This window comes from Prosopis cineraria, unplaced genomic scaffold (assembly GCF_029017545.1).
Source record: "Prosopis cineraria cultivar Desert tree isolate PC_DT_omini unplaced genomic scaffold, ASM2901754v1 PC10, whole genome shotgun sequence".
In the NCBI taxonomy this organism is placed as follows: Eukaryota; Viridiplantae; Streptophyta; class Magnoliopsida; order Fabales; family Fabaceae; genus Prosopis; species Prosopis cineraria.
The window spans coordinates 30417295-30442035 of NW_026555341.1; the positions used below are offsets into that span (position 1 = coordinate 30417295).

At 30.0% G+C, this 24741-nt stretch overlaps 2 protein-coding genes and 1 pseudogene across 3 annotated transcripts; all 3 read left to right on the forward strand.

The window, feature by feature from the left end:
• The first annotated feature begins 2687 nt into the window (after positions 1-2687).
• LOC129284363 (rhamnogalacturonan I rhamnosyltransferase 1-like) lies at positions 2688-8310 on the forward strand (annotated as a pseudogene).
• A 5099-nt stretch (positions 8311-13409) lies between these two features.
• Positions 13410-18156, forward strand: LOC129321323 (disease resistance protein RPS6-like). 2 transcript variants are annotated; one of them, XR_008595977.1, is made up of 3 exons: positions 13410-14670; positions 16650-17165; positions 17253-18156. XR_008595977.1 is itself a non-coding variant. In XM_054967064.1 (2 exons), exons 1-2 carry the CDS (start codon positions 14160-14162, stop codon positions 16679-16681), a joined length of 543 nt encoding a protein of 180 aa, XP_054823039.1. In that variant the 5' UTR covers positions 13410-14159; the 3' UTR covers positions 16682-18156. The 2 variants fall into 2 exon arrangements, 1 of the variants encoding a protein (XP_054823039.1); XM_054967064.1 differs by having other exon boundaries at positions 16650-18156.
• Positions 18157-18334: 178 nt separating this feature from the next.
• Positions 18335-23341, forward strand: LOC129321974 (uncharacterized). Its single transcript, XM_054968001.1, has 3 exons — positions 18335-20080; positions 20714-20801; positions 21030-23341. The coding sequence occupies exons 1-3, from the start codon at positions 19945-19947 to the stop codon at positions 21313-21315; spliced, it is 510 nt and encodes a 169-aa protein (XP_054823976.1). The 5' UTR covers positions 18335-19944; the 3' UTR covers positions 21316-23341.
• The last annotated feature ends 1400 nt before the right edge of the window (positions 23342-24741 follow it).

Consider the following 24741-nt stretch of genomic DNA (forward strand, 5'->3'; position numbering starts at 1 on the left):
TCCTGAATATCGTTGAATTTAATGTACTTTAATGATACCATGATGCTTGCTTTGTAACAACAGGTAAAAAATCACGTTAACATTAATTACTAGTTGTAATAATTTTTCATTTGCAGGGAAATTTGTTCATTTTGAGTTTCTAATTATATATACTATATTATAACCAAAAAAAAATTAAATACCTAATTTTATTATTAATCGTAATAATCTTGTCACTTTTCTAAGCGAGAACCATTTGATAATTTCTTTTTCTTTTTCTTATTTTTAAAAATAAAGGCATTGAGTTTCTTTTCATCGAATCCATGCATCAGGGTTAATTTTATTTTTTTTTATTGCTAAATGACAATAGATGGTTTTCACTTAAAATCAATAGGCTGAAAAAAAATCATTTTATTATCAAATTACTGATGTTATTTATAAATTACTTTAAAAACATTTCACCGAACTGATTTTTTTAAAACTCATTAATTTTCTAAAAATTGATTTTTTTAGTTTTACTTTTATTAAATATACGTTTGTTAATAATTTTCTCACCAATATTTAACATTGGTAAAAAATAAATTCATGATATGAAGTTAATGACATGTCTTATAAATAAGATTAAAAAATTCTTTTCTTTCTAAGTTTTATAAATAAAATCGAATGGATCAGTAGCATAAGTTGAAAAACAAGTTAATCAAATAAAGCAGAAATTAAACTCTGCAATTTGGTGATAATCAAATCAAATCAAAATAAAATATTAAGTCTATACTAAGTCACGAACACTTCATCAACTTGTTTAATAAATTTTGTGCAATACATGAAAAAAATTTGTCTAATCCCTTATGCATAGTGCAATTTTCAATGGTAGGCCCTCTTTTGGGGCTAATAATAGTAGTCATGTATTTTTTTTTTCCTCTTTTGATATGTCAAACATATAGAATTTATTGAGCTTATAGGTTAAGTCACAAGGACATAACGTTTCTCCTCTAACCTTTCCTTCTGTCTAGATTTAATATTTTTATTTTATATTTATTAAAATAAAATATTTGTAAAAATTATAAAATATTTTAATAAATCTGATCACTAATACAATCTAGATTGGTATTGCCAAAATAAAAATTAATAAATTTTTTTAATAAATTTGCTTGTCAGCAATTTGAACAATATTGATTTGATCTAAATAGTCCAATTTAGTATTAATTTTTTTATAATTTTTATAAATTGATCATCCAAATATATTTTGAATGTGTAGATTTAATATTAATTTTTTATAATTTTTTTATTTTGATAATACAAATCTAAATTGTCTCGATTGATAATCATATTTATTAAAAAATTTATAAATATAAAATAAAAATAAAAATAAAAACATTAAATTCGGACCATGGACGGTTCAAATCTTCTCCTTGGGTATCAGTGGAGCCGCGGTGAAGGGAAGGGTCAGAGGACCGAGGAGCAAAGATAAGTTCAAATGCCAAAGGCTCTCAATAACAGAAAGATGTATGGCTTATAAATTAATCCAAGCAAAAAGATGAAATTAATTCTTACGTTTTCCTGAAATAAATATGTTCATAGCATCTTTTAGTCTGTGTGTTTGTTTATAATTCCGATTAATTTGTTGACAAGAAAAATCTAATCATAAGAATAAATGTTAATTACAATTTTCCGAAAGAAAAATGTCTATCTTTATTTTCTTAATGTGGAAATTGAACAAAAGAATAAAATTAATTAGAATAGCATAAATCACCAGCTTAGAAAAGAAATTAAAGTGGTGTGATAAACAAAATCAATATAACAGTTGCTAATTATGATAAACTCAGAATATCTCTAATTACACAAATCGTGAATTTATGTGTCTATATAAATAGACATACTTGTGAACAAATATAATCTTATTAATTAAATAAGAATATAACTAATTAGACATGGAATTTGTGAAATAAGTTACCCTTATTTATGGAATAGTACGACTTAGTATACGTTTTTATATTGTACTTTCTATAAGCATTTTTTTATTATCTAAAATATTTTAAAAATATTTTTTTTTTCATAAAACACAAAGAGTAAGCTCAGCAGACCATTTATATTATCTTTCCCAATATACAAATGGACAAAAGGTAGAACTTTCTCAATTAAGTTACTATATACATAATGATTGATATTCGATCCTCTCAATCACTTGTTTCAGTGATGAAAGCTTTTATCACCCAAGCCAATTTTTATTGGTTTTAAAATATTATTTAAAGTTACATAATATGTGGAAAACAAATGCTATAAATCGACTTTTCATCCCTTATAAATGTTTACTTTTGCTTAGGGTCCATATATTTTGTTTATATATATAAATATATATATTTTTGTTGCGCTTACCTTCTTAAACAACCGATCATATCTTAAATAAAAAAATAAATGTCAATTTTGGTTTACTTCAAACGCATGGGAAACAAGAAAACAACTATATATCATAAGAATATCCCTTTTTTTTTTTTTCCTCGGGAACAAATTATAAAACTATTCAACAGATACATATATATGTTTTCATCAATTATTTTTCCTTACACAACACTCAAAACCATATATAATAACAATAATGACCGGGAAGGTCATTAGTTCATACATTTATTCTCAGAAAGCATTCTTCATCGTTATAAATATCCTTCTTACACTGCCCCTCTAATCATTGCCTTCTTCTTCTTCTTCTTCTTCTTCTTCCTGCTTCAATCTTCCATTTCTAATTCTTCTTCAAATCCTAAAAAAAGCAATCTCTTGGTCTTTTTCCCTTCTTGTGTTAGCTTTGTACCAGCAACGCATTAGTAAACTCATTCATTTATTCATTTTCTCATATATATATATATATAGACCTGTCAATTGAAGCATGGGGCTCAAGAAGAATGGTTTTGAGGATTCAGAAGACATGGAGGAGAAAGGAGAGAAGCCATATGGGAAGATGAAGTATGTGGGAGTTTTGAAAGCAGAAATGATCAAAAGTCTGATCGTTGGAGCAGCCAAGTCTGAGAAATTGAGAAGTTTAATATTAGAGGGAGGATTATTGAAAGGTGGTGGAAATCTGAAACTGTTCATGGTGGCAAAGTCAAGATTATCTTCAATCTCAAGATTCAATTTATGGACACTTTTCTTTACTTATGTCTTCATGATTTGGATTCTTGCTGTTCAGTTCATGAATCGTTTCTTCTCCCATCTCCCACCTCCAAGTACGCATCTCTCTCTCTCTCTCTCTCTCTCTCTCTCTCTCTCTCTCTCTCTCTCCCTCTCCCTCTCCCTCCCCCCCCTCCCTCCCTCCCTCCTCTCACACACACACAATATAGGAATGTATAATTCTTAAATTATTATTTGATGTAACTCAGTATCTATAGTTTTAGTTATTTATAATATTAGTTTCTATATTTTAAAAAGTAAAATTATAAAAACTAAAGTTATTTTAAAACTTAGGGACTAATTATTTTGAATTACTAAATTATAGAGATTGAGTTATAATAAGTTAAAGATTAGGAATTGAGTTGTTTCTGAGTCAAAACTATAAAAATTGAATTGTATAAAGTTAAAATTTAAAAACTAAATTATAATCAATTAAAATTATAAAGAGTAAATGATTAATTTTCACAATTCCTTAAAGAGAAGTAGTGTTTTTTCTTTTTTTGGGAAGTTTAGTATTTATATGTCTGTCTTTCGTCATTGATATGATATTTAAATGGTGTTTCATTAGGCAAATTGGCTTTGTGTTCCACTCATGACATGATGTGCTTTAATTACGATTTTATTCCAAAGTTACAGGGAATCTAGTGATTCATGGGGATCACATCCCTTTCATGAATCTTAAATCACAAAGTTGAAAATGAAATTTCCAATATTAAATACTCTTGAATATATATATATATATATATATACACGTCACTATTTAAGTCACCATAGCGTTATTATTTAGCTTTATTTTTTCTAGTTAATTATTAAATTAACTTCTAAATTTTGAATATCTAGTTTTAGAAAATAATATTTCCCCCCTTCCTGTAAATGCCATTAAAATATACTCTCATTTTCTTTGAAACTTTGAACCTTGTATTAAAGATGGGGATTTTAACAAAATAATTTATGTATATATCACCCATATTTTCTTTGCAGTTATTTTAAAATTATTTTAGAAAATGTTTAAAGAAAGAAAATATGATCTTAAGGAGAAGAAATAAACTCTTTATACAATAATGTTTTTTTAATATTATTCTTTCATAGAATTATGATAGAGAATTAAAAATTTGGAAAAATATATCAACCACAATAATATTCATCTGGTTTTATTTATAAAGTAGATAGAGAAGAAAAAATTTAATTCTATTTATAGGATACTTGTTAATTTTTAATGCTCTTCTTTATATTTTTGCCCTCATTCAATGCTTTGAATAAAAATATTTATAATTAAACTTAAGAATATTTATTACGAATAAAAGTAAAAATTTATTAAATTTTAAAATAAAGTTAATAAAATTTAAAATTTTTTTATTTTAATAAAATATGATAAAAATAATTTATAAATAAGATTGTAGTTGTTGTATCTGTAGTTGCAAGCAATCAACCAATGGACATGCTCTTTCCCAATACTGCATGCATTAAATGAATCTGAAGAAAACAAGGTTCCTAAAACATCATGGATTTCAGTTAAAACGTTGAAACGCGGAATTTAATTATTGTAATAGATTTATCGAGGGTAACAAAAAAATTATATTAAAAATTTTAAGCACCTTATTTATTTTATTGCTTTTTTTTTTTTTGCTTACTTAATTTCCTTGCAGGGATTTATGAGAATAATGGATACCTAATGGTTTCTTCCAATGGAGGATTGAATCAAATGCGAGCTGGAGTAAGCATTTTGTCCCCTTTAATTTTATATTATTGAATTTATTTATTGTCTATTTATTCCATTTTCATTCCTTTTGGTCTCCCAAGTATTTGTATCAAATGTGACACAATGTTAATATTTTTATTGCAAACATTAAATTTTAGTTTTTTTTGTTGAAATAATAAATTCCATAAAAAATATGTGGTCCTATATATGTCTCTCTCTAATTCTCTTTATTACTATCATTTTGTTTTCCTAAATGTCTCTTTCTCCCCAAGAGATCAAAGATCTTTATAATAGGTTAATATTTTACTTAATTTGGTTTATTTATTTTCCTGCAGATATGTGATATGGTTACCATTGCAAGGTTTTGAATGTCACACTTATAGTTCCTGAATTGGACAATACCTCCTTTTGGAATGACCATAGGTGAGTCAAATATTCTCTTCTAATGAAACCGATCGGTCGGCTCAATAATTGAACTTTTTTATTTTATTTTTGAAAAAATAAATTAACCCATTATTAATCAATAAATCAAATATTCTGTGCTTGTGATGGCAGCCAATTCCCAGATATATTTGATGTTAATTATTTGATCTCTTCATTGAGAGATGAGGTTCAAATATTGAAAGAATTGCCTCCCAAACAGAAGCAAAAGGTGGAATTAGAATCTCTCTATTCTATGCCACCTATTAGTTGGTCCAACATGACCTATTACTATGATGTGGTAAGTAATTATTAATTTACAAGTCAAGATTATATAATTTGCATAGTGTACATGCTCATTTTGGATATTAATTTATAAATAAATAGTGAAGATTTAATTTCAACAATTTGATGTATATTAGAATTTCATTAATTTCATGCACATAGATTAAATGATTTCTCGACATTTATGAATTTCTTGAATGAGTGATGGAATTCTCTCAATGGGGACCACCAGTTCTATTTTTGTCTTGTCTCCTTCCATATTGATATATAGTAAGGATATGCATATATTATTGTCAACATACAGTTTCCAAAATTTACTTGATACATGAATTTCATTTCTATCAATTCTTAATGTTTAAGAATTTCTCGAATATTCAAACAGTACATAATTAATTCCCCCCTTTTCTATCAAACTTATTGATTAAATCACACACACACACACACACACATTTAATAAAAATGTGTGAATTTCATTTCATAGTCATAGATTGAATGAATTTTCAATATTCAAGAATTTCTCTATGGAGTGGACGCTAAGAACTTCCTTACTTAAATGAGACAGATATCATTTCTCTTCAGTAATTGCAAATTAATGTGGACTTCATTTCATGTACATATATATATATATATATATAGATCAAATAAATTGTCAAATAATATTGAGGAATTCTAATTATATGATAATGAACAGATTCTTCCTCGAATAAAGACACATGAAGTTGTGCACTTCACAAAATCTGATGCAAGGCTAGCCAACAATGGGCTTCCTGAAGAAGTTCAGAAACTGAGATGCAAAGTGAACTATCAGGCTCTGAGATTTGCTCCACCAATTGAAAAATTGGCAAGGAAGATTGTTAGCATTCTGAAGCAGAGAGGACCTTACTTGGCTCTTCATCTTCGATATGAAATGGACATGATTGCCTTCTCTGGTTGCAATGAAGGTTGCACCCCAGAAGAGATCGATGAACTCACCAAAATGAGGTAATTACCATCATATCTATTCCCTCCAGTCTTAATTATAGGACAAATTTAACCAACTTTTGTAGTCATTAAGAAATGTTAGGTTTTATATCCTTACACTTGTTAACTTTCTAATTTTACTCTTCTTTGCGGTTAAAACCATGATAAATTGTGTTGTCTAAAAATTTAAAATATACTCATAAAAAATTTGTTGCAATTCCAATAAAAAATACCCCATTCCCATAAACACAATCAGATCCTCAATAAATAAAGAAAAGGATAAAATTGGGAAAGAATTAACTACACCAATTTTTCCATATATTAAGGACGAAGAAGAGCCTTGAGAATTTGTCCTATAATTAGGACCGGAATGAGGATACTACTTCAGTCTAAAGTATAAAACATTTTCCACTAGCTAGTGTTAATTGGCTAAAAATGTAGGACACTTATTAAATTATTCTTTTTTCACAAATACCCTCATTAATTGCATTACGGAGAGGCTATATAAAAAAGGAAATGAAAGGTAATCCAGGTATATTAACTTTAATTGGAAGATAATCTTGGAAAATATGATAATTTTTTACCCACTCAATGATACGTACAAACCACTTTCAACTACTTTTCTTAATTCTTGTGAAGGTAATTGAAAGTGTCTTATATTTTGGATGAGAGGGTGTATAGTGTAATAATAGAGTCTGACTGTCTGGTGATGACAATTGGTGCGTGCGTGCGTGCGTGTGTAGATATGCGTATCCATGGTGGAAGGAGAAGGAAATAGATTCAGAGAAGAAGAGAACAGATGGTCTGTGCCCTCTAACACCAGAAGAGACTGCTCTAACACTTCGTGCTTTGGAGATTGATAGTAACATTCAAGTCTATATTGCTGCTGGAGATATCTACAAAGCTGAGAAAAGAATGCTAGAACTTAAGAAAGCTTTCCCCAATGTGGTCAGTATTTAATTGAACGAAGCACTTTAAGACTAAAATCTGTTTTTCGATGTCATGACTATACTTAGTTATCACATACTTAGTTTTGTTACTTTGTGTATATGTTTAGGTAAAAAAGGAAACGTTATTGAATGCCTGGGAGCTTGAACCATTCAGGAACCATTCTAATCAAATGGCAGCTATAGATTACTACGTGTCAATGGAAAGTGACATATTCGTACCAACTTACAAAGGTCACATGGCGAAACTTGTTGAAGGCCATAGAAGGCACGCACAGTATAGTTTCATTTATTATCTTCTCCAAAACCAATAAAAGATTGATCTTTTAATTTAAACACTGTGACTTAGCGACTTTATTGTGTTACTGTGACAGGTACTTAGGGTTTAGGAAGACGATAGTGCTGGACAGGAAGGTGTTGGTGGAATTGATAGACCAGTACAAAAATGGAACCCTAGATTGGAATGAGTTCTCTACAGCAGTGAAGGCAGCTCATGCAGATCGTGTTGGGAACCCTACCATGAGATCTGTGGTGCCTGGAAAGCCCAAGGAAGAAGACTACTTCTACACTAACCCTCAGGAGTGTTTGGAACAATGATTATATATATATATATATATCTCAACAGTTTATGCTTCATTTACTTCAACAAGGGGATTTCTTCTCATAGAGAGGAAGAGGATTCTCAGAACATTAGAGACTTTGGATTATTTCTGTTTTTCATTCATACCAGTTTTCATTTTTAATGTGATATAATACTAATTATTTGGGTGTGTTTATGGATCGATTATAATCATGCAAAGGCATAGCAATAATGTATATCAACTTGATAACGTGTTTTGACCATAATTTTTAAATTAATTACATTTCTGGTCTAAGAATTCATCTCATCAAGTGGTTATTCCTTTCTTTCTTTTTTCAATAATAAAAATTTTAGCAAACTGGGTCTTGGCTCAAAAAACACTTTACTTACAGATTATTTACCAATAAGGTTTTTCATTGATAATAACATTTGATCTCAAAACCTTATAGGTTATGAGCCCAAACCTTATAAAATGAACTAGCAATTATTGATAATAGTGACTCTCATGACTTTTTTGTAGGTCACCTTCTAAAATTAATTTTTGATTCAAAATATAGAACACCTTGTAATAATTAAACCACTTTTTTAATTTTATCATTTCTTAATTAGTGTGAAAATATTTAATGTTATTGTATCGTAATTTAAAGTCAAGGACAAAAATGAAAGTTCATATTATTTTTTTACGATATAAAAAAATAAATTTTTTTAAAATATGTGAAATAGCTGAAAGTGTCTTATAATAAGAATCAGAAGGAGCATTTCTTTTAGTATCTTGTGAAATGGTTAAATAAAATTTGATAAGTGCAAAAGGCCTTGATTTGTCAAGTGATATCGGGCCCAATGGGCTGATCCATTGTGGACAAGCCCAATGGGCATAAAAAAATAAATTTTTTTAAAATGTGTGAAATAACTGAAAATGTCTTATAATAAGGATTAGAAAGAGCATTTCTTTTAGTATCTTGTGAAATGGTTAAATAAAACTTGATAAGTGCAAAGAGCCTTGATTTGTCAAGTGATATCGGGCCCAATGGGCTCATCCATTGTGGACAAGCCCAATGGGCTATTTGAGAATGCATACTTTAAAGTTTTGCATCAGGTACTATAAATGATGAGAAGGAAAAAAAAAACATAATTAAAGATATTTTTATTAATTAAGAATATTTTGTTTTAATTATTTTTATATTTTTTCATTTAATTTTAGGATTTCTATAATTTCTCACATTTAATTCTAAAGTTAATGTTAAGGCCTATAATAGCACTTTAACTCATTAGTTTTAGATGCACATTTAATCGAATAAGAATTACTATTATCTTGTCTCTCTTTTGAATTTTTTTCTTTTCTCTATTCTCTCTATTAATCCCTTTCCTCCTTTTTCTCTATATCCTCTCCTCCCGTTCTCCTTCCCCAGTCTCCATTAGATACTATATTTTTCATTCTATTTAATAAGAAATACTTTAATTTGCTTAATGTTTTACTATAATATATTATGTGCTTTGAAACGAAAATCAACCATTCAATTGGAATGTTTTGGGCTGAACATATCTATCAATTTTCTGCATCACCTTACGTGGGACAAAATTTATTTTTATTTTTTTGGTAGATAGTTGGGACAAAATTTATTTATTAGATATGAGTTATTCACGGCTTCACACACTAAAAGCTAGCTGATATTTTCACCATCCTAAATTATAAGACATTTTTAGATAAAATCTCACATATTAATAAATTTTATTAATACATTTAACAACCTTATTTTTCCAAACAAAAATATAAACATTCAAAATATCCATAATTTAATACAATGAAAAGAGAATGGATGACATTTAATTATAGAAAGAGAAAGGATAATATTAGAAACTGTACATTTAATGAAACCTTAATTTACTCAAAGTGACTTATATTTTAAGACAGAAAAACTCTTTTAAAAATGTCTTATAATTTGAAATGGAGGGAGTAATATTTATTTGAATTGCTAGTCCTTCATTTTTATTTTTTATAATATCATTTGAACATGATCGCAATAAAATTCCTATTTTGTATGTGTGTGTATATAAATATAAATATACACACCCTCACTATGCACGGATCTATATATGCATTTACTTAATAATAGTAATTAATCTTTATTAAAATAAAATTTAAGTACTATCCACTTACATCTTTCAAAGTTTGTAATTGCCCTAATGGACGAATCACACAAGTGGTTGGCACGTTGGCCAATTTTGTGATTTTCTATTCTAATGGCTCAACAATTAATGTCGCGTTGTTGTAAGTCTAAAATGAATAAACAAATAGGAAAAAATTATTATATATATTGAGTGCTTCTGAATGAGTACGGTGCAAGAATCAGTCTTCTTATACTAGTACTCCACCCTTTTTTTACACATAAGAGAACTGTCATTTTGTTTTTTTATTTTTTTATAAATAAAATTACATATTTTAATAATATTTATTATAATTTTTTAAATTATCCTTCTTGACTCATAATTTTCATGCGGGAGAAACAATTAATGCAGTTTTATTTTAATTAAATGCAAGAATATTTTAGTCTATTTTTTGATTTTCAGGTATGGTTATTATAGTTAATTGATTTTCTTAAACTATGTAACACAATTATTTTCTTATATATAAAAATAGAGGGAATTGTGTTGTCAAAAAATTATAAAATCTCTAATTAATTTTGTCTAAAAATTTAATAATTTTTTTTAATTTTGTCTCTATTAAATATATCTACTTTAATATATATTTTGTTTTACAACGTTTAATGGAAGATAAAATAAAAATTTATAATAAAAAAATTAATGAACTACATACACATAAATAAATGAAACAAATTTTTTTCTTTTTAGTCTTATAAATATGATTGAAGGGAGTGTACTACTATCATGCATGGAAGGCCAAGAAGCTCATAAGAAGCTTTCCATATGTGGATAACTTTGGGATTCATCTTATAATTCTATATCGTTAATTTCATGATTCGCCTTATATTCTATGTGGATAACTTCAAGATCTATCCTATTTATGTGTGGACAATTTCAGAATTCACTTCTTTTAGAATTTAATTGTGTATCATACTTCTAAATGTGACACACAATAAATTTAAGGGATAATATAAGTATTAGTCCCTTATAATTTCATTGAGTTTTGCTTTTAGATTTTATAGTTTTTTAATATTTTTAATTCTATAATTTCAATAAGATTCGATGACATTTGTTATCTTAAGTCTCTATAGTTTTAGTGTTTTAGTCTTCATAAGGACTAAAAACATTAAAAAGACTATAAAAATAAAAAACAAAACTCCATAAAATTATAGGGACTAGCAATGTGTTTTTTCCTAAATTTTAAAATATTAATTATTGTGTAATCTTTGATTATTTGGGAGAGGAAGAAAGTATTTAATATATATAATAATCTATAATAAATTTGTTAAATAAATGTATTAAACAAGAGACCAACAAAGCTAGATCTAATTAGTAAAGATTTGATTATAACTCACAAAATTATGAGTTCAAAATATTGCTCTTGACATAAGACCCTTATTAATGGGTGATTGTAAGTACTATTATAAGTACTCTTTCAGTATTGAGCAATTGTGTTGATAATGTGTTATAGATTATAGGGATTGAGAAGAGATAAATCTAGAAAGAGAGAATAAGAGAATGAAAGAATGGAAAACTTTTTTATTTCTGTATTTAGAATATAATTGAGATGAGATGCCTATTATTTATAGGCAAAAGTATGCAATTCTCAAATATCATAAAGAATGTACATATTGATCATAATATGAGATATTATGGAATAATAGAAATATTAAAAGATATAATAAGATAATGGGCATCCACATAATATTTTAGTATTCATTACATTATTTTTGTTCTTAAAATTAATTACTCCCTCCATCTCATTTTATAAGATATTTTTTTAAAAAATACAAATATCAATGAAATCAATTAAATATATATTTTAAAATATTAATTTTTTTTTAAACTTTCAAAATATTATTTATCAATAAAATAATGAGAAGAAAAGAAAAGACACATCTTTAATGAGATGTAAAATAATAAAAGGTAATATTGAAATAATTATTAATAGTAAAACAATATTTTATCAAACATTTTTATATTTAAAACATTAAATATCTTATAGAATAGAAAGAAGGGGGGGGGTTTTGTATTCATGTATGGAATGGATCCTTCATCCTTGAGACCAATGCGTGGCGACATGTGGAGGGACTTGAAGAATTGATTAAATCAAACTGTTTCAAACATTTTCCATCACTAGATAAATGCAACACATGATCCCTTTTTTCCCATATTCAAGAATAGATATAAATCCAACAAAAATATTATTAAAAAAAGACATACATAAAAATATATATACATCTTTCCTAAATTATTTTTTTAAAATATATCTGTATGTTTTTATAATTTTACTTAATTTTAAATTAGATTCATATAACTTATTTTATTTTAATTGAACCTTTAAGTCCTATCAAGAAAGATAGAGAAAGACTAAAGAGAACACTTTTAAAAGTTGAGCGAGATTTTTTAACTAACAATATTTTTAAAACCTTAATAAATAATGAAGCACAATGGCGTCATATAATTCATATAGCCTATCCCATCTAGTGAGATAAGGCTTATTGTTGTTGTAATTGAACCTTTGTAATTTAATATAGAGAAAACAAACCTTTTGGTCCCTGCACTTTGCTCATATTTTGTTATAGGTCTCTGTACTTTTTTTAGTATTTTGGGTCTCTATACTTTCATTTTCTGATGTTTTGAATCCCTAAATGAACAAAATGAATAAAGTATAAGGATTTTAGATGAACTTAAAACACCAAAAAAAATAAAAATATAGGGACCCAAAACATCAAAAAAAATACAGGAACCTATAGCAAAATACAAGTAAAATGCATGAACCAAAAGGTACGTTTTCCTTTAATATATTATACATATATTAACTTCTACAAATTACAATCTTTAATTTTTTTCTTTTAAAAAAATAAATTTCATATTTTTATTAAATGATTATATAAATTTAAAAAAAATTATATATTTTTTTACCACTGAAAATTATATAATTAAATTTTTTAAAATATTTTTAGTATAAAATTTCATAAAAAGTTAATAAAATATAAATAGTGTATCAAATCAGACTAAAAATATTAAATTAAATTTTTTATAATTATAAAAATAATTTTTTATAAAATTTAATAATTTATTATTAATTTTAATTTTTAAGAGTTATATATATCATGGATTAAACTATAAAACTTAATTATTATTATTATTCTATTTTTTAATTTTTTGTTCAGTATCTAGGAGCTTGCTGCTGCTGCTGCTGCTTCTTGTTTCGGCCCTTACTTTTTCGAGAACATGAAGATCAAGGGATTTAGGGTTGCTTCTTCTCTGCATTCCATCGATCTCTTTGTAAAATCTGAGTATGGGCGACATCATGATTTTTATCGTCTTGAGGCTTCTTCTTCGTCTTTCCTCATCCCATCTAATTCTTCATTTTGGGGCATTTGAAGCTTATCCCTGTTCATGAAGATTAGAATGATCATTCTTAAGTGTCCAGAAAAGCGATTCCTTTTGGGAATCCAGGAAAAATTGTCCCATTGCTACAATTGACAACAGCAAAAAGTAATGGATGAGAATGAATGTTGGATGGAACAACAAAATGGGTCACTCTCAGCTTGACTGAAACACAAAAATGGGTCACTCAGCTTCACTGAAACACACTTAAAGGTGGAGTCTGAAGAAGAAAAAGAAAGAAGCAATGCATCTCGACTTTTGGAAAGGAAATATGACTCTTTGTTGAGCATCGTTTCATTCCAGGTTCTCTCTCACCGTTCACCGTTTCAGGAAGATGCGCTCATTTTTAATTTTGAGTCTCCAATTTCTCTCAGTCAATTCATGGTCCCTCGATTTAATCGGACAGAGTCAATTGTATCGTATGTGCACTTGAAGTCAGAGTAATGCGTTCACACCATTTGGTAGGAAGCCCGAGGGAAAGAGCAAACAACAATCACTAGACGGATATGTCTGATCTAATTTTGTAATTTTCTGTGCTACAGGCTCCCACTTTTTGTTGATATTACTGAGGGCAGTGCCTCGTCTTTCTCTAATGTCCATTATAATGGGGCATTACAATGAGAACTTGGGCATTATAATGAGCATTAAACAAAAGCACATTAGAGGGCCCAGCCCTTTTATTGATATCACAGTGAATATCGTGTGGCCATTACCAATGGATTCCCAGAACAGTCCTTCTTCTTCTTCTTCATCACAGAGGATCTGGAAATATGATGTGGCTATAAGTTACAATGATATGGAAACTGGCTCGTTTTATACAATTCTTTGGAATACTTTAGAAAAGGAAGGTTTCAGAATCAGAAGCTGGCTTGACCCGTCATTAGAAACCATTGAAGGATCCATGATTTATATAGTTGTCTTCTCACAAAGATATGCTTTCTCACTAAGTTGCTTGGATGAACTGGCAGTGATGTTTGAATGCATGAAGGTACACGGCCACAAATTTCTGCCAATTTTTTTCAAGATCGATCCGTCTAGAGTGAAAACATGGCTAGCTCCATTTCAGACACTATTGGAACGCCCAGAATTTGTCATACTAACTCGTAAGTAATTATTAATGTTCTGTCAGTTTATATGTTGCTGGATATGGATCTGATTGTTCACAACTCATCATCTTTATGATCGATCTCCTAATGCATGTTCAACAAATTGATTAAATCCTTCACATTTTATGTTTGGGATCTGGTAATAATAGACACGGAGAGGGAATTTAATTACATGTTTACTCAGATCTCTTCAATTTCAAAGAAATTAAATTCTAATTTTATATACCATCATTTGCTCTTTTTTTTTTTTATTATCATTGTTGTCGTTTTCTCTATTCCAAACTTTTTGAAAAGCATGATACAGTATTGTAACTTTCTCTGAACTAAACTTTTTTTTAGCTAGATAACTCAAACAAGAAATGTATAGAATTTGAATTGTTATCCGCTATTTATGACTTGTTAATAATGTGAATATATAGTCTTAAGTTTTATATTTAATATTGATGATACTCATTGTTATGCTTGATAGAACATAGAAGTTTTTATATCCCCAACTTTTTTTTTATCAAGGAACTATAGTTTTTCTTCATATATATATATATATATATATTTTTGAAACATACATGAGTATATAAATATATTAAAAGACAAAAAATCAGAGGTCAATTACATTCATCCAGGGAACAAAACTAAAGTTAGTAAAGAAAAAACTATCTAAAGCAACATGGAAAAACATCAGCAATGATAGTATCAGCACTGTGTTGATTAAGAATATCCTTGAAGATGAGTGTTTTCTTGAAGCACACTAAATTCAGCCCTTCCAAAGGAAAATTATAGTGATGACCAAAATTTGAAACCCACAAAATTGCTGATCTGAGATAAAGCAGATTGAAATTTGGTTGATCCTTAGTGTGCTTCCTGAACACATACTGATAAGCTGTTTAGAATCCAACCAGATTATATCAAAGAACAATGTGTTAATTTCCTGAATTTGAATCTCCTCTTCATAATTAACCATCCTGGCCAAAACCTGTTCTGAGCAGAGGGAAATGACTGAGAAGGTTGAATAAGTGAAGTATGATTTCTATTCCCCCAATCACATATCTGTGTTAACAAATATCTTCGGCTAACAAAATCACGCACCAAAATTTGAGAAGGAATTATTTTGCCTAGATGCACAGCCAAGTTTCTAGAGAGCAAAATCAAATTTAAAATAATAATGATGGATAAAACCAACTCTCTTGATTTCCTTGTTGATTAAGAGCATTAAAAAGTGGATAGAAGCCAAGAGATTACTCCTTACTGCATAAAATCTGAAATTCTTATTGGAAGTCGAGCAAATCAACAAGCTTTAGAATAGCTGCAAAAGGCAAATACATGATCTGAAGATCCCATCTGGTCACATCCAAAAAGACAAAGGTTGCTATTAGAAAGATGATGCTTCCGGAGGACAACACTAACAGTTATTGCTTGGTGAATTATTTCCAAATGAATGATAAATTGGTTGAGATGATAAGGGAAACTGAAAATCACTCTATTCAGCGGTATTTTGAATCCATCCTGGTTGTGTATTCACCAGTAGAAGATCCAGTCTACATTATCCTATCCTCTGGCCTAGTGGAAGGGAGAGGAGTGCTAAGGATTCGAGAAGCATTTTGATCACTGTAAAGTGATTTAATAAGATTCTGGTTCCAAGAAACAGCTTGACAGCCATTGGTTTGGAACTGAAGCAAATCTTTCACAATGAAAGAACCTGGATTAATCATAAATATACCCCAGTGAATCATAAATATACCCTTTTTGAATTTTCCTATCATTCTTCTTCATCGGTTGACAAGAGTACCATTTGTAAATGTTATATACTTGTTATGATTTAGTGATGCTTACCTTATAGAATAGTACCATTTGAGCCAAAGTACGTTGATTTGAAATAAACATACTGGACCTCTATATCTTTTGTTAGGAGTTGATTGTGGCTGCTTATATTTTGCGTAACAGCGTTATTATTTTTGTTCTTTTTCTCTTCTTTTCTCTAGGAAAGATCAAAGACGAGTTATTGACAAAATAGTTGTGGAGGCAAAGAAAACTTCGGTCGAAGAAAAAGAGACGTAAGTTACATTCTGTTTAGTTCTTCATAGTTTGTTGGGCATGAAATGTTATTGTTCTGATCAACTTTGTAATAACCCAAGTATTTTAAGTAAAAGTAAAAATATAAGTTGGTGTTTTAATCTTGGGATAAATATGACACGAAGAGAAATTGGTGTTCTGGAAATCAGATTGGTAATTTGTCAAAAAGGTCCCTGTTCGAATCTGAATAAGGTCATGGGAAGTTTCATTTTTGATTTTGCCTTTTTGCCTCGTGAAATTACAAAATAGCCCCTCTTCAAATCTGATAAAAATCTCTACTCTCTCGTCGATTTTTCCAGACACCACGAGAGATAGAGAGATGCTCTGATCTTGGTATTCTTTCTTCCTCCTCTGTGTCGTTGCCTCCTCTTCAGTTTCAGCCACCGCCATTGCCGACGTCCTTGCCTTTACTCTGTCTACTGTTGGTCAGCCAACTCGTGACTCTGCTCTCTGTTTTTTTTCTTTTTTTCTTCATTCCAGATTATTTAGGTTCCTTTCTCTCCTTCGTTCAGGTGCATGTATAAGCATTTAGATCTTCCTCCTCTTCATTTTTTGTTGGTGTTCGTTACTGGTGAGGGTGGAGATTCATGCTGTTCTGATTTGTTTAAGTTGCTCTCCATGCTCCCTGTTTCTATCACCCTCTCCGCCTGCGTTTCTATTCATATTGTCTGGGATGAGAAGTCAGAAAGCATCAGAACTAGGGGACTGTTGCTGAGAGCTCGTGCTTGTGCTGTCCGAGCTGGGCCTATTGTGCTGACTTAGTTTCTATTCTTGCTTGCCAACCGTATTCGATCCTTCCTCCCCCTGTTCAGCGTTCAAGAGTACGTTTGTTTCTTCTTTCTCTCAGTTCACCACTGTTCAGGCCGGCTGAGTTGAGGTGAGAAAATTTGGACCTCCTATTCGTTAGCATGCTATACGTGTGGGAGAGAGTGTGTGCTGTTGCTGCCTTATGCGTGAAGTTACAAAATTTCGGCTTTGTTCTGCTGCTGCCCGTACGTTGTGTCAAGAAGATGAGTCAAATTGAACTGAAAATAGAAAGAAACCTATTTTAAAGAAGCCTGATAATATATATATATATATATATATGTAAGTAAATGGGATAGAATTTGGTAGCTAATTAAATAGATCTTTGATTCATGTTGAAGAAATTATTAAGGAAAGATTGAAAAAGAATAACTTTGATATATTACTTGAATATTGGCTTCATTGAGAAGCCTACTAAATGTTTGAAGTAATTTTAAAGCATGAATTTTGGTTTTAAATTTTAAATGATAATGATTAATATATGAGAAGTAGAAGGAAGTCTTTGTAAATTAAAGATAATTTGTTAAATTTTGTTTAATAATATCGTTATAGGATGTGCGGAAGAAGAGGATCCTAATAGAAATTGAAGAAAGAATATTTTGAGAATTTGAAACTTCAACAAGTAAGTGAATAACATCCCCTTAATTTATTTATTTTTATTTTATTTTTAATAGACTTTCACGGAAATATTTCACTCTTGTGAACTGCATTAGTTTTGAAACTTTGAAATATCAATGCTGGATAGTTAGAGGCTGATATTTGCATTTATTTCCTCAAGGAATATATTTCAAAGATTTATGAATTTATTTGGTTTATTAAACTCTTGAAATCCTTGGTTATTCAAATAACGCAAGTTTGTACATTATTTATGAAATATTATTTTCAACAAGTCTTAAATTGAAATTTAAAATGATTCATGCGAATTTGGTATTGAAAATGCAAATTGTATTTCAGAAGTAATTATTCTTCTCGCATGTTTGAAACGCAATTTTTGAGAGGACTTTAAACAGAACATCGCTGTTAACAGCAGTTCCGTTAGCTCGTAGCGTGCTGTGGTCAAACACTAGCTAGTTTGTCTCGTGAGCTTTGTTCTCACGTTTGGTATTCGTGGGCCTTGTACCCACGTTTGATTCCGTGGCCTAAGTCGCGTTTGGTTATTTACCCTCGTGGATTGTGTGTCCACGTTTGTTTTTCATAGCTTCGGCTGTATTTGGTTACTTACCTTTATGGACTGTGTGTCCACGTTTGTTTTCGTGGCATAAGTCGCATTTGGTTATTTATCCTTGTGGACTGTGTGTCCACGTTTGTTACTTGTTCTGTTAAGTTCTCAAAAATTCTAAATGTGGACAAATATCTGTTTTCAAAATTTATATGATTTGGCTAGCAAATACATCACTTGAATTTACGTGTGAATAAATGGTTTTCTTTAAGCATGATAAAAATATATTGCTTCCAACTTACTTTCATTTTATGATTATGATTACGACTTACAGACTTACAAATTTATTTTGCTGAATTATTTTTATTTAGTTTACGCTATCATTAGAGTTTGTTAATTTAGATTTTAAAATTTTACTTTGAGAATGCTATTCACTAAAAAACTTATTTTGGCCTCAAATTTGTTAGCTGACGCTGATTCCACCATTGATCTTTGAAGGGCAAAATAGCTACAATGGGTGAAAATTTTTGATTGGTACTGTTACTTTTAATGTAAATATATAATTCGTATGTTTTTTTGATTTAAAAGAAAGATTAGATGCTCCACATAGATTGTTGATAGACTTTATTTTAGTTTGTATATTGGTTGCTGACTGGAAGGAGCTACGCTCTTGATTTATACTGTTATTTGTAAAAGTTTTTGTTGTAAAATTTTCAGGAGATCCTAGTTATAGGGGAGGTTCTGTCGAAATTTCTACAAAAACATTGAAACTTTTTTATGACAATTAGCATGAAAAATTATTTTAACTTTCATGTAATTTGATTAATTTTTTCTTTTCTTTAGTAAAATGGAATAAATTTTCATTTTGAAGCTTACGGGGATGTGTGAGTAGTTCGCACCTGTATCGATCACTCTCTATTTTCGGGGCGTGACAAACTTCTGTCCTCTTTCATGCTTAAATCGATCAAACCTATTATTATTATGATTTCATGAAGAGTAACAGAACAAAGGAAACAGACAAATTTTAAATTAACAATGCAAGACTGTTTTGACAAAGCTAGGGGTAAGATTTCCCTGTATCTCAATTAGGTTTTCTTTCAAGGAGCGAGAGTTTTCCCCTTGTTTCACCGTTTGAAACTATCCAACTAGCGTCTGAGAGTACTAATAATCCTTATATCACACAAAGGTTTGGGAAGCAAGTGCGGTTGAATGTTACTAAGAACTATGGTTTCAGATTCGCAATGGATGTTCAGAGAAGTGTAGGGTCGTTGGCCAACAGGATATGGCCATGGAGCTGTGATGTGTTTGTATTGAATTTCTTAACTGAGGACAATCGCTCATTTGTTGAAGACCTTCGCAACGCTCTTTATAGAAAAGGTGTGGTATGGCTTCACGATATTCTATTGCTCAAGCTCCCATGGACAAATACAAGCTTTGTGTTTATATCATCTCTAAAAACTATGAGGCCCAAACACGCTACTTGCAGGAACTGAACTTAAATAAACGACACACATCATTTCTGCAAATCTTTTTGGAGGTGGATGCCTTTAAAGTACGTAGTGCCAGTTTTCTTTCTAGTAAAGATTTGGTGGTTCAAGATGGATAAGATCTTCTTCTCTAATTGTTCTGTCCATATTTTAAAATTTCTTCTTTCAAAGCATTTTATGGGATATATTAAAGTAAAGAAAAGAGATAAACTATGATTTAATTATCATTTGAGGTGTGTCTTCTTTCCTTTAATTATTCTTAACTTGAAAATACGTTTATTGTCAACTTTTGTGTGCCAAATTATGAACTCAGTCCTTTAGTATATAAATTTTATTTTCACGAAATTAAACATTTATTCTAATAATTAATAAAGTTATTATTTCTCGAATAAGTTCATTTTATATAATTTAGGCAAATGATTAGTAAATTAATGTGAAGTCAATATCATTTTCTTAGCAATCTTCTTCATCAATTGACATCTGTTCACTTTGTTAGTAATGGTAGCACTAACTTTCTTTTCAGTCATCTTCTTCAGGAGAGATCAGCCTATGGTTATTTGTAATATGGTTAAGAAATATGGCAACTCCATTTTGTTTGGAAAGCGTTATTGGTAAGTAACATTATTTTAGTTCTTAATGGTTGTTTCTCTGCATATACTTGGCTGCATCGAATTGATCAAGTCCTTTCTCTCTCTCGTGTGTGTGTATCTGTGTGTGGATATATAGAGACACAAGATTTGAAATAAAAAAAATTATGAGTAAATTGAAATCGTGTACGCACTCATACCTATATGAAACAATAACTGCTAAATTACTTTTGTTCTTCTTCTCTTCTACAGGAAATCAAGTCTAAACCATGTCGAAGAATTTGCAAAGGAAATAAATAAATCAGGACAAATAGCTACAGTTGGGATAGGTTATCGTCATGTAGAAAAATTAATTGATCTTCTAGACTTAGGCTCAAAGGATGATGTGCGAGTTGTAGGGATTAGTGGGATGGGGGGAGTAGGGAAGTCAGCTCTTGCCCGGGATGTCTTGAACAAAATCTCTCACCTTTTTGATTTGCCTATTTCATCATTCCACCAGCTACCAACCAAGTTTATCTCCCAAATCAATTCATTTTAAGAGAGGCATTTCTTCGGATAGCTTCCCAGAAAGGCCAAGATTCCATAGGATGCTTCTTGTTTTTGATGATGTAGAGTATCATGAACTTCTAGATGAAGGATGGATTAGAGGGTTGTTTGGAGGGGGAAGTAGAATTATCATAACGAGCAGAGATGAGGGACTCCTTAGAAGGTTGGAGTAGATGAAATTCACAAGATGGAACTATTGAATCAAAATGAAGCTCTTCGATTTTTCTGAAAAATTGCTTTCAAAAGTGATAAAACCAACGATAGGTTATGAGGAGCTAACCCATGAAGCACTTAAATATGCTGATGGCCTTCCATTAGCTATTAAATCAGTAGGTTCAACGCTGGTTGGTCTACATGTTTTAGCGTGGAAAAGTGTGTTGACCAAACTGCAAACGATTCCTGACTTTTTAGTACTCATGGTGCTTCATAAAAGTTTCGATGGACTCACTCATGAGCAGAAGGATGCTTTCTTGGATATTGCATTTGTTTTGCAGGACAAGAGATTGATTATGTCCAGAGAATTCTACTTGGTCAAATGCGACAATCAAATGTCTTACGGACAAGTCACTGGTAAACATATCAAACCAAATAATAAAAATACATCCTATCCTACAACAATTGGCAAATCTAATTGTTCAACGTGAATCTGCTATGCCTGGAAGGCGGAGTAGGATAGGATATGGAATTATGAAGATTTTCGTTATATTATGGAGACTAACACGGTAAGTTCTTTGTATTTTAATTGCCTTAAAAGTAAATTTTCAGTTAAGCCCTTTAGTTATGTGTGCTGTCAGTTTAGTTCATGAAATATCCCCCACTTAGATAAAATGTATTGCAAAACATGATCCTTTTTCATGTATCCTTTTGTAAGAGTTTTAATTAATGTGAAACACATCTTAAAATAGTAGTTTACATTGATGGTTAAAAATGCATCTAGATGCTTGCTATATAACACAAAGAAATGGCATTTTTTACAGCATTGACATAATTAATAAATTCTGTTCACCTTAATAACTGTATTAACAAATGGCCCCAATTGATAAATTTAACAAAGCCTTTATATTAATTTGATGGTAATTATATTTCAAAGATTATATAGGTGAAACGTATACATTTGAGGAATTAGAATATTAGCTTATTTTTTTGTTTCTATATATAGAAAATTATTGATAATTTTGATTTTCAAATTTCATATGCAATAAATTTATATTCAGGGAACTGATCGTGTTTGAAGTCATAGTACTCTCAAATGAAGAATATCCACAAGGGACACATTAAATGTTGAAGGTTTATAAAAAATGAGGACACTTAGAATCCTTATATTTCACAATGTGAAATTTTCAGAAGTCTTGATGATCTTTCTAACAACTTAATATATCGTCTATGGCATAAATATCCATTTAATTATTTGCCATCAAATTTTAATCCAAAAAATCTTGTGGAAATGATCATGCCAGATAGCAACATAACACTACTATGAGAGGCGAAGAGGTATTAATATTTTTTTTTGTTTATATTAATCAAAACTAAATTGATTATGATCGGCAAATTAAAGTCATATATGCTTCTTTTAATTTTTGAGTGAATCAGAATTTTATATTTCATAGTTTAAATATCTCATTTCAGTTTTTCAACGGATGTTTCTTATTCAATATTTCTCTCGTTAAGAGGTGTTTAAAGTCTCACTGTTATTGGGATTTCCCATGATAAAAGTGTGATTATGGCACTTTTGGCATTGAGACTAATGAATATATATATATATAATATATATATAATCTTTTGAATGTTCAGTTAAAAATATTGTCTTTGAACAAGTTTTGATGGTTTGTCTGATCTGCTATCTAGAAAGTTATTCCGCTGCTAACGAGCTTGACCTTTGTGGCTCTGAAGATTTGAAAAAGACACCTGATTTTAGGGTTGCTTCCATGTCTTGAGAGGTTAGAGTTGGAAGGATGTACTTCATTAGTGCAGCTTCATCCTTCTATTGGTGTATCTGAGAGGGCTTGAGTTTTTGAATTTGAGAACTGCACAAATTAGTGAGTATCTCAAATGAATATTTGGCAAAAGCTCTCTTGAATTTCTAAATCTAGCTGGCTGCTCCAAATTCGCCAATGTTTGAGGTTCAAGAGATTAACAATAAGTCAGTCTTCTATTAAACTTATGTGTTGGAATTGTAGTAATGGCATGTTCTCACTCTGATTGCCCTTATCCATGTAATATAATGTTGCTTACGTTGGGTTTGGATTTATGTAGCCAAGCGTGTCATGTCTTGAGAATGAGAGATTTCTTATATCCTGTATTCATTCTATGATTGCATCTCTTTCTTTGCATTCAGTTCATCAGCTAAACATGCTCATCTACGACAACATTGATACATAATATGTGCATCCGGTATTGTACATTCTTTTTTATAATTCTATCCAGCTCAACATTATTTATGGTCTAATATTGGCACATTTTTTTATTTTTTAAATTGGAAGGGGGCTAAACTAGCCCTGTTGGGGATTAAACCCAGTACTTCCTGCATACAAGGGAAATAGGGGATCACTTTGCCACTAGGGCTAAGCGCCAAGTTTTCGGGCACATTATTTATCAATGAGATAGTCAACTACATATATTTAGCAAGTACGATAGATTCAGAGCTGACGGGAAGACATTATGTCAATAATCCCTGTAGATAGAGATAGAAATGTGTCAAAATATCATTTTCTATCCCATATCTATATATATATGACACGTTTTTAAATTACCCAACCATGTAAGTACTGTTGTTGACTTAGCTTGGATGTATATGAGTACCTTGTACCTATTCTTTCATGGGATGAACAAGTATTATGTGGCCAGCTGGGATATAGGTTGTTCATAGTGTTATTCCTCCAAGACAGGTATTTTTGTCATAGGTTTTTTTTTTTGAGTTCTTTGATTAGAAGCTTACTTAAGTGGTCTATTTGATTATATTCAGATTTACTTTCTCAATTTTGTCCCAAAAAAAAAGATTTACTTTTTCAATAATGGTATGGCTGTTTTATAATTGATTGAAGTTGAATGTCATAAAAAAAATTGAATGAAATTTATAAAGGGGATTTCTTCTCATAGAGAGGAAGAGGAGGAATCTCATGATGATGAGAAACTTTGGATTATTTTCTATTTATGCTTTTCATTCTATTGGTTTTCATTTTTAATGTGATATATATTAATATTTTGGGTGCGTTTATGGATCAATTATATATAACCATGAGCATGGTGATGTATATGAAATTGACAGCGTATTGACCATGTTTCTTAAATTAAATTTACATTATTTCTGGTCTAAGGTTTTCATCTCCTGAAGGAGTTAATAAAACCTGACAAGTGTACAGGGGACTAGGCCCAATCGGTCAGTCCCCAGTGGACTAGCCCAATGGGCCATTCGAGCATC